The sequence below is a fragment of the Lytechinus pictus genome, chromosome 1, assembly GCF_037042905.1.
Source record: "Lytechinus pictus isolate F3 Inbred chromosome 1, Lp3.0, whole genome shotgun sequence".
In the NCBI taxonomy this organism is placed as follows: domain Eukaryota; kingdom Metazoa; phylum Echinodermata; class Echinoidea; order Temnopleuroida; family Toxopneustidae; genus Lytechinus; species Lytechinus pictus.
Genome location: NC_087245.1, coordinates 35,792,783 through 35,804,472, shown reverse-complemented (window position 1 = coordinate 35,804,472; position 11,690 = coordinate 35,792,783). Strand labels below are relative to the sequence as shown.

Here is an 11,690-nt window from a genome sequence, read left to right as displayed (position 1 = left end):
TACCAGACATTGATTAATACGTAGACATGCAAGCTTTTAAAAGAATGTACTAAAAAGTAGGATGCATAAATATTCCAGATTAATAGATAATCACTTACGTATGACAAGACACAACATGAATTAAACATGAGTGGAATATGGTTGACAGGATTTAGTTACATTTTCATTTTAATATAAAAAGTATTAACAAAATAGAATTTGTATAAAAAAAAAGAAATACCAGTGTTATCGCCACATTTTAATAACACATTAGAAACATAAGTACACACACTGCCTTGGAAATAGAATATCAATACAGCTTGGAATGTAAAACATACCAATATTTAGCGCAAACGGGAAAAAAACCTGAAGCAGGGGCGGATCCAGGGTTAAAAAAAAAAGGTTTTCACCCCAAAATTAAGGACATTTGGTCCACGAAAAAATTTGACAAGCAAGTACAAAAAAGAAGAAAAAAAAAAGGTCCTCACTTTCAAAGTCAAAGGGGAGGGGGGACACTTGTGTTTTAACGGCATATTTACAGTACAAAGTTTAATTGTGCCTTTCAAAGGGGGGGGGGGGGCGGGCCGGCTGTGCCCCCCCCCCCGGATCCGCCTGTGCCCTGAAGTACTCCAATTACATATCGATTGGAATAAGAATTTTTTTTCTACAATTCAACAATGAAAAAAGTAATTGTATCATCATGACATTGTAACTCGCTACCCCCGTGAACAAATTCAAAGCACATAATTATCTTATTAACTTTTGAGTTTTGCAAAAAAACACACACAATGCAATACTTGAGAAATACACAAAATAAAATACATAGCAAATAAATTTCTCATTAGTTCAGATATTTTAAATGATGTATAATCATACAGAAAACAATCTTAATTTTTCTAGTCATACATGTAGGCAAGTGGATAAATAGATAACCCATTAGCACCATATATTATTTTAAACATATCCTCATTTTCTATGACTTCATAAAAATAGCGGACATATTAAAAACAAATATATTTCAAAAATATTTCAAGCTAAAGAATGCCAATCATTTTACAGTAACAATAAAGATACCTTATTATTTTATCCTCCAAATTCATTCATCATTCTCACATCTGATTATTTTGTTCAACATAATCATCCAAATTATAGCAATAATAGCAGGGTCTTTTTTTAAAGCGCCATGAGCACCGAAAGGTAGATAAGGCCTGTGCGCTATATACCGGTAAGTAGCCACAATTATTATTATTAACATGTTATTCATCTCCATCCACTTATCTCTTAATTGATATTCTTTTATAAATTGCTCTCGTAAATTTTAATTAGCTCTTCCATTCTCTTTTACGATTGTTTAATATTCCTTAAATTGAATAAAATAATTTACTTAATTATGATATGAGGTTATAGTGAGGCACAGGGGTCATTTCAATATACTAGTGCCCTACCATACTTCTTCGAGTTCAACTCAATTATGTTCCCGTGTCTTCTTAGTTCATGTTATGTTATTGCTTATACTGTTTGAGTTTCTTGGCTTCTTCAGTTGAACATTATTTTCCAGAGATTCACTTATTTTTACACCAAACAATAATTGGTGTCAAAACTCAAAGTATGAATTATCTCTTTAGGAACATTTTTTGAAGACTTCCTATCGGCATCTCAATCAACGAAGAGAGGATGGAAGCTGCTGAGTAGCTGATCGTGACGAAACCAGCGAAAAGAAAACTCTGAATGGGAAGAGGAAAAAACAGATACTAATACTATTTAAACAGTTTTTTTTTATTACTGTTTCGGCAGTATTTAAATTGTAGAACACGTGACTTGCAATAATTGAAGTAGCTATTTAATCCTAAACTTTCTTCTTTGAAGTGTAGCGCAACTGTTGAGAATGCCTAGCAAAAGCACTTGCTACATTTTATGCATCTTATCCCATGTAACTGCCTCATTTTTTAACTTTGTGTGCAAAGACAATGGGAGATTTTTATTATCATTATCATTTATTTATATATAATTTTCCATTATAATTAGTCTGCTTAATTATTCTAGTGTTAAATTAAGTTGTTTAACGGTGTAATAATTTTCATTGATAAAAAAATGAAAAACAAAAATATACAAAGGAAATGACACAGAAGGAAAGAAAATATAGCTCTTGCAATGTTTCTTTGTGAAAACCTAAATATTAGATGACAAAATTCTATGTATGACAAAATTAAATTCTGCCTGAAATTGGGTGTTAAATATGTAAATAATATTTTCACACTCAAATTTGCATATTTTATTCATGATAATTAAAAAATAATAATTTCAGGATTTTTAAAATAATGGTTTGTCATTTGAATAAGCGTGCCGAATTTCGGCGCGAACGGCGGCCAAGATCTGAAGGGGGCCATCATGCCCCCAATCATTAATACATGTACATCACAAATACCCCAATCCTTTTAGGGTTGAACAACACTATTGCATATATTGCTAGGATATATGATAAGACGTATATAATACTTTCTATACGAGTCTCTTTCAACCCTAAATGATTTTCGTGATAAATCTGTAACATGAAAAAGATGATACCGCACCGTGTCGTGACTTTTTAGGACGTAAGAAACAAGTGAAGAACATAAAAAAGCAATGAGAAATAAAATTGTTAAAGGAGTGTATAAACGGAAATAACCATGAAAAAGTGGAGTGCCTCTGGCTGTCTCGCCTGCATCACACGATTCAATATAGCAGCTGTGCTGACCTTGAAAATTACTATAAAATAATTATTCACAAAAAACACCATTCATATAATATGCTACTACGTTCATTGACCCTAAATGACATTTGACCTTGATCAGGTGACCTAAGACTTGTGCAAGATGAGCAATGATAGTGGATTACCCCATTTCATTAACTATATCCATAAACTTTTAAAGTTATGATGCCAATGCAAAAATTACCTACAACATGACCAAAGTTCATCGACCTTAAATGACCTTCCAGCTTGGTCATGTGACCAGAAACTCACACAGGATGTTTAGTGATACTTATGTCCAAGTTTTATGAACTAGATCCATAAACTTTAAAAGTTATGATGGAAATTCAACAAATACCCCCAATATGCCCAAAGTTCAATGACCCTAAATGACCTTTGACCTTTAGTCATGTGACCTGAAACTCAAGCAGGATATTCAGTAATACTTGATTATCCATATGTCCCAGTTTAATGAACTAGGTCCACGTACTTTCTATTAAAGTTATGATGACATTTCAAAAACTTAACATTAGGTTAGATTTCGATATTGATTCCCCCAGCATGGTCTAAGTTCATTGACCCTAAATGACCTTTGACCTTGGTCATGTGACCTGAAACCAAGGCAGGATGTTCAATATTACTTGATAAATCTTGGACTTGTTGCGACACTGACCCCGTCCCCCCCCCCCCAAAAAAAAAAAACACCTTAACTTTAAAAATCCTCACAGAACAAAATACATGTCAGTCATCGACACCAATGGTTAAATGAAAATAGGTTGTTCCATATATTACAATTCATTATTTTCTTTTCAATCAGTAAGTTTACTTGGTAAACCATGCTGTACACTGGCCTACCTGATCGATGACGGTTACATTGTAGCTCGTTGTAACGGTTCCAGTGAAGAGATAAATAATAGCAGGATGTAGTAGATACGCACAGAACGTCAATCGAGACAAAGGGATCCACAATCTCCAGGAAAGAAATCGATTTATCACACCTGTAATAATGAACAATACAGATGAGATGTTGGGGGCCCTTTTGCGATCATAAATATCAATCACAAAATCTGTTTCAACTAGCAAAACATCAATACAATCACAATTTTTGGTTGAAAATAAAAACACAATTTGCATTGACTACGCATTCAAAATCATGTTTTTTGAGCAATTTTGGGTCCGACATGCACTTACACTCATTTTTTTTTCATTTATTAAGTGGTGAAAATATAACTTCACTATAAATTCCCTTAAGCTGTGACACAAAACTTTTTACATACACTACTTACTGTAATTTCACTCATTAAGAAGTTAAACTAAACTCTTTAACGCTCTTTATTCGCTATTAATTCAGTCAATAAGGAGTATAGCTAATCTTTTCCAGGTTATGGAGTGAAATCAAACCTTTTCTTTCACTCCAAATTCACTATGAATCCACTCATAAAGGATTGAAACTAAACCTTGTTCCACACGTAATTCACGAATTAGGAAGTGGAACGAAATCGTTTCCATTCCTAACTGACTGCATATTCGCCGATTAAGGAGTGACCATTAAGGAGATTAGTTAATTACCTCCGTAGCCATGATGACAGGAGAAGACTACCCAGGACATAGCCAATGTCCAGGCAAGTTTGCCGATGCTGCCATACAGAACATTAAGAGTCTTGTCCAGAGGAACGAGCTCCATCCCTGGGTGATCGAAAATACTATACAGACCATACACCAGGGACATTCCAATGGCAAAGGATGTCAACCAACCAAGTACAACTATGATCTGAATATAAAAAATAACATAAAAACATATTTTGCAACTTTTTCTATTACCCCTTACAATCCGAAATGGTCTATAGAACTGTTTCTCGCTATGATGTTAGACTGATTGATAATGAATTACTGATGTGAAGGGTTATAGACGAGGCCGATACTTCTGCCAGTCACAAGGCCACTAGAGATCATCTTTTCCCATTGATAGACTTTGCACATATGAAGCGACCTGAGGTCAAGACCATGGCCGGCCTTGATTTCATTGCTGCTTGAGGGACTCTCAACAGTACAATCGAAAGTAATGATTCCGCATAATTTGCGAAATCAAGATTAGGTTTCATACATTGTACCTAACTCGTGATATTTCTTTGATTATGACCCCAAAATCGTAACAGACTAAAATCACTTACATTATTAAGCATAAATGAACCAAGTTTGAGGTTTAACCCTAAAACGTTTCTAAAGTTATCAAACAAGAGATATGCCAATGTCTTAATGACCTCTGTAACCTTTGACCTCATGCTCCCTCCCCGCAAATCAAACCAGTCCATCATTCCTCCCATACATGTACATATTTCATACATGAGCCAAGTTTGAATAGCTTTTTCAGCTATTCTAAGATCAAGATATTTTCATATCGATGCCTTCTTTGACACTTGATTTAATACTTCCATATTCAATGAGATTATTATTTCCCCAATATGCAGACATTAATAGATTACTACTACTACTACTACTACTACTACTACTACTACTACTACTACTACTACTACTACTACTACTACTACTACTACTACTACTACTATTACTACTACTACTAATACTACTACTACTACTACTACTACTATACTACTACTACTACTACTACTACTAATAATAATAATAATAATTTTATTTCATGTCATCCATGTTGACCTCATTCAACAAAGTAAATTTGTAAGGTACTGAACGGTTTTTGGACAATCGACACAGAATCTTCCACAGGTAAAAATAGTTTGAAAACAGTTCTGAACGACTGTTCAGGTCATAAATGCAACAAACATTTCGTATCTCGACCATTTTTCCTCTTCAAATTCCAAAATAAAAAAAGACACGGGAGAGACAATATATATTACTTACCACATGCAATCTTGGAACTCTTTTGTTCTTTAGTATATGCAGAATATATCCCATGGCAATACCGATCAAGTATGGCGTGGCATTAGCATAAGGCTTTACAGAGAAGATGAACATGGACATATCACCATGATGACCGACTAGTCTATGAAAGAAAAAAAAGAGAAAAAAATAGTTATCAGTCAAGATTAGATTTAATAACAAAATTATGATTCAATATATATTGCAGGAATGATTATTAGAGCCAAGACATAAATCCAACAACTGAAGTATTGCACATGACAAAGCCAGACATGGTCCACCTCTTTTGCGTTACAGTGCTTACCTTGCATTGTATCCTCTTTCTGTACATTCATATTTGAAGCTTTGTGATATTTCTTGACATTATTTTTATCCCTTTTCCATAGTGGCAATCGTGTTAAGAAAGCCATCTTTCTTTCAATGACCTCCCTTCGTATTTAATTCCTGGAGACCTTGATTATTTGCAAAGTTCCACTCTCCTTTGCCACTGCAACAGCAATATAAATATATCTTCTTTATTAGATTATAGTCCCCTTTTTGTTATTGATGTTTAGTTTTCGTATCAGCAACGTTTTTATCTTCTCACAACTGATAGATTTGGGGTAGGTGGCAAGGAACTTCAAGGGGGGGGGGGTTGTTGTAAGAAATATTTGAAATCCATTGCAAAATTTATGTTGTAACTTTATAACTAATAGATTGATTTATTAGCAAATTAGTTTACACTTCTTGTTGCAAGGAGGTCACCAACAAATTTCAAATTTGCAATTAATTAATAATCATAATAATAATAATGATAACAATAATAATAATGATAATAATGATAATAACAATAATAATAATGATAATAATAATAATAATAATAATAATACCAATAATAATAATACTATTAATAACAATAACAATAATATCAATAATAATACTAATAATACTAATAATGGAATGTCATACGGTCTCTTTATATAGCGCAGTTACTATGTGTAGGCCTATATACTCTACTGCGAGTGAGCAAAAATTTCGACATTTTTATTATGAAAATCTAATTTTGTGATAGATTTTGACAACATTCAGAGAAAATGATATGTTTAACACTTTTCTCTTTCCTTTTCTTGGTCGCGAAAAACTGGTGTGTTGGCTCAGTTGGTAGAGCGTCCGTCTCACAACCGGGAGGTCGGGGGTTCAAACCCCGGCCGCGTCAGACCAAAAGACGTTAAAAGATGGGAGTTGCTGCTACCCTGTTTGGCGTTCAACGATTAAAGGGATAGAGCCTCGTCGATCTGGCGCTACACAGCGGCTGCCGGGCCCACGATCAATTGGGCAAAGCAAATTTTCGGAGTATTTCATTTCATGTGTATTAATTTCGAACAATAAAATATGGATTTTCATCATTTTCACACAAAAAATGGAGACAAGCGCCTCAACCCCCCACCTGTATGTCACTGCATCTAGACCATAACGCTCCCACAAAATAAAAGCAAGACATAATAAATTTTTTGATCGAAAATATACGTTACGATTCTTGCAACGTCACTAAGAGTTGCTCTTTCACGATGATTTTTGCTCGAATAAAAATAGAGTTAAACCTGGCCCGTAAGAGCCAAATATATGAAAAGAGCGGCGCCAGGGTATTTCCTCTTTTTTTGCTCTCAACTTGTATAGGCCTATATTAGATATATCGATCTGCACATTCCCCCACCTCCTGCGCAGGGGGGGGGGGGGCGATCGCCCCACCAATGATAATATTGGGGTGCAAACATATCGTTTTGCCCTCCCAATAATTCCGCATGTGCAAAAATAAAATGAGATTGTAATGTTACACAGAAATCAGCAAGCGAGATTGACATACACAACTCGTTCTTTATTTAAACTCGTGCTCAAAATGTTCGCTTTTCAAATTGGAATATAAACATTTTCAGCTCGCGCTTCACGCTCGCATCATTTCTGTAGCAAAAACCCTACACAAGTCCACCCCAATAAGAAGCTGGTTTGAATAAAAGGAGAAAAATCCAACAAACACAACACTGAAAATTTCATCAAAATCGGTTGTAAAATAAGAAAGTTATGGCATTTTTAAGTTTTGCTTAATTTCACAAAACAGTTATATGCACATCCTGGTCGGTATGCAAATTAATGAGCAGGCAGATGACGTCACCCACTCACTATTTCTTTTTTATTTAAAGGAGAATGAAACTCTTGGAGCAAGTTAGCTTTTGTGAAAGCAGAAAAATCAAAGAATGAGATCAACAAAAGTTTGAGTAAAATAGGACTAGCAATAGAAGAGTTATGAGCATTTGAATGTCGAGATCACTAATGCTATGGAGATCCTCCCATTGGCAATGCGACCAAGATCTATGATGTCACAGATGAACAACTCTCCCCTTTTGGACACTGAAAATATACCCCAAAACATCTCTTTTTGCTCATTCTAATCATATGACAAACGATTCATCAATGATATAATGTTGTGAAACCTCTGTACTTGTCCTCTCATAAAGAGAACACCTCACCTTGTGATAGACTCTATAAAAGTGAGAATATAAGTGAAATAAGTACTTAAGTAATGAGGGAGTTGTACGTGTGTGACATCACAGATCTTGGTCGCATTGCCAATGGGAGGATCTACATGGCATTAGTGATCTCAATATTCAAATGCTCATAACTTTCTTATTATTCATTCAATCTTCCTCAAACTTTCAACAATGTGTTTCTTTGATTTTTCTCTTTGATATGGATTCAGCTGGTTTCAAGGGTTTCATTCTCCTTTAAGTATATGAAATATGAAAAATTCTAATTTTCTCCTCATCGTCATGTGGAACGAACTATTATTCCTCCCTGAACAGGTGCAATTACCATTATTTTAACAGTTTGTGATTAAATCAAGTTGGTCCCAATGGTCAAATATGTAAATATTGAAATATTGTATAAATCAAACAATAAAAAACAAAAGAAATAGTGAGTGAGTGAGTGACATCATCGACTCTCTCATTTGCATATCATTGAGTTCTGCATATAACTGTTTCGTGAAAAATAAGCAAAACTTTAAAATGTCATAACTTTCTTATTCTACATCCGATTTTGATGAAATTTTCAGTGTTATGTTCGTTTGATTTTTCTCTATCCATTCAAATCAACAATATTCTGGGGCGGACTTGACCTTTAAATAGGTGAAATTGTCCCGTTTTCAGTTCTAAACCTCAAAAGAACTCCCGCTTCGATTTGCAACAATCTTTTGTTGGATATATATCTTGTTCTTTATTAAAAACGTCCATTAAACTGTCATTTTTTTCATATCAAAATATCAAAATTTTCAGCTCGCGCTTCGCGCTCGCATCTATTGTACATTTAGATACCCATCTTAATCATTGGTACCAAAAATACTTAGATTATCAAGCTTTCAGGTCAATATATAAATAAATTTCAGCTCGCTATCGGCACTCGCATTATCTGTTAGTGAAATAAATGTATATATCCTCCTCATGAGTCATTACAAACAGGGACCTTTTTCCTGTTTCCAGGTCAGTATACTAAAATATTTCACCTCGCGCTTCGCGTTCGCATATTAATTTGTTGTTGAGATGTGTATCTCTTTCTTATGAGTCATAAATGAATATATATAGGCCTATGTGTGTGAGGGTGTGTGTGTGTGTGTGTGGGTGAGTTTGTTCGTTTTGTGTGATCGAGCGCCTTTGGAACGTTGATTTATGATTTTGCCCCCCCCCCATCTGAAAAATGGATCGACGCCCCTGCCCCTGCGGACCCGACTATATATGTTTGTTATTTATTCTGTAATAATGATATATATAATGAAAATGTGAATTTACGCATTGGCAAATTGAGTTGCTTGGTACTCCCTCACAGAAAAGAGAACAGCACGTATGATGATACTGGTGACTGTCAGAAGACATAATACAAAGATGCCAATAACTGGAAACCTGTAAAGAAACATTCAAATAAATTAGAGTAATCAAAACATAGTAACTAATGCTAAGAATATTAATATACGGTCAAAGTGAAATTTAACAGTACCACAACCTGCACTCTGACAGACTGGTTTACGATCTCAACTGATTCCTGAATATTTTACAAAAAGTTAAACAAATGTTTTAAAAAATATTGAGCTGTGAACATTGTTGTTTCAATATAGACCGTTTAAGAATATTTTAAATTAATAGTCCTACCCATTCATTTCATAGTTGGCTTATCATAATATAGCAGGATTTATTGCATATGAAGTGGATGCATTGTATTGATTTTGATTGATTGATTGATTGATTGAGACAAGCATTATTTTCGATTCGACATCAACAAACCTGACGAAATATTAGCTAATGAAGCAAAGGGAACTCAACCTACAGGATTTTTTTTAATGTTCATGCATATCAACAGCAAACAAATTGGTCATATTGATGGTTGTGGATGGGCATACAAGTTTTGTATAACTTTGAGCCTACTTCCAAGTTATGGTTCATGGTAGCACGATTGAAAACTAAAGCAAACATGCCATAGGGATCCCACTAGAAACCACATAATGCGCATACTAGTATTCTAAAAGCACTGATTTCTATCATGTAGACAGGAGACTCCGCTGCCCTTCCCCCTCCCCTTTCCGTCCCCTGCTCCGTCGAAACTCAGAACATTATCAAAATTTTACTCGCTAGTAAGGCACTGAGACGGATGAGACCGCCCCCCCCCCCCCCCAGCATTCCTGGCTCTCCCATTGTGCAAAGGGACAACTTGAGTTTGTTCAAGTTCCAAGTTTCAAGATCAAGGGATGAAACCAAAGAGTACTGCTTAATTGCGTATTTGACTCTCATTGTAGGCGATGATCCAGCGGGGGTGGGGGGGGGGGGGGCAGGGGCATTATTTGACTAAATATGCAAACAATATTTGTACACCATGCAAAAGTGGAGCACATCTCCCGCTCCTTTAGAAAAATCTTTTCATCTTTACTTGTTAATTCATTCCTTTTCACTTGTCAATCATTTCTAAACAGCAATCATGTCCTTTTTGGGGGAGGGGGCAATCCGAACCCCCTCTTTTGTTTTCCAAAATGTTTGCCAATTATAATAGATTTGTCTTCACCCCTGATTAGCCATAATGAAACCTTGGATCCGCCCCTGTGTCAACGGAGGATTAGGGTTCAGCAGGATTTCTGCTGGAAGATCATTAAAGAAGATATCTTACCACCAGATGAGAACGATGAGGATGATTGAAAGCAGAAATAGCTGCATGTCCGTGGCAAGATACCACGACCAGGATAAGCACTGAACCACGAGAGAGAAAAGGCACATAAAATGTTCTTCTTTGGTCAAATAAATAGGCTAGTTTTCAGACCTTAATCACCACAAGGTACTTGTTTCATATAAATCTACAATTATTGTAAATTTACCATTATGATAACTACCATGGTAACAGAGTAAACATCCAATCAATATCATATACTATATATAATATAATTTAAAAAAAAATTACAGAAGTTTATTTTCAGAAACAGAAGACTTTACAGAAAATGTGACAGAATCAATCCTTCAAATTTGTCATATCAGGATGTTTTTTTGGCAATTAAACAGAACAGGGTTTTTTTCACAAAGATTCAAGTGCAACTTGGAGTCGACTTGGAGTCGCACTTAACCACCAAAAGAATGAGCAGACGACATCATAGGTGGTGTGCTGCCGGTCTTTGGCATGACCGGAGTCAACGGCCAAGTCCAAGAGGTAGGCTGAATCACCTCCCCCCCCCCCCCCCCCCCCCAGCCCTACCATGGAGATAGAACCTTCATGTCCGTACTTATAATGGCCCCATTATCTCAATAAAAAAAAGGAAACTGTACCCCGGAGGATGTATTCGATGGCACGAAATTGTTGATGTAAAGGAAGTTGGTCCACCACCAATCGTAACAGGCTAGGGTATCTTGGACTCGTAAATGCCAGAAAGGTCCCTCACCAAGATACGGGTACACAAAGGTGTATAAAAGAATCATGACGGCCATTGCCGGTGTTATTCTGTGGATAGTAAAGACATGATGGAAAAACGATCACTGCCAAATCAATGGTTTTAAAACTAAACCAGTCAGTGTTGATAGGACCG

At 35.5% G+C, this 11,690-nt stretch overlaps 1 protein-coding gene across 1 annotated transcript in view; it reads right to left on the bottom strand.

Moving 5' to 3' along the window:
- Nucleotides 1-150: 150 nt before the first annotated feature.
- Nucleotides 151-11,690, bottom strand: part of LOC129261856 (nose resistant to fluoxetine protein 6-like) — a 30,159-nt gene continuing 18,619 nt past the window's right edge. Inside the window, exons 10-16 of the mRNA XM_064101468.1 lie at nt 11,434-11,605; nt 10,787-10,866; nt 9,424-9,534; nt 5,588-5,729; nt 4,277-4,478; nt 3,563-3,705; nt 151-1,703 (exon numbers count right to left, since the gene is read on the bottom strand). Coding sequence (XP_063957538.1) covers nt 1,593-1,703; nt 3,563-3,705; nt 4,277-4,478; nt 5,588-5,729; nt 9,424-9,534; nt 10,787-10,866; nt 11,434-11,605 — 961 coding nt within the window. The 3' untranslated portion in view covers nt 151-1,592. The remainder of the gene's footprint in view (nt 1,704-3,562; nt 3,706-4,276; nt 4,479-5,587; nt 5,730-9,423; nt 9,535-10,786; nt 10,867-11,433; nt 11,606-11,690) is intronic.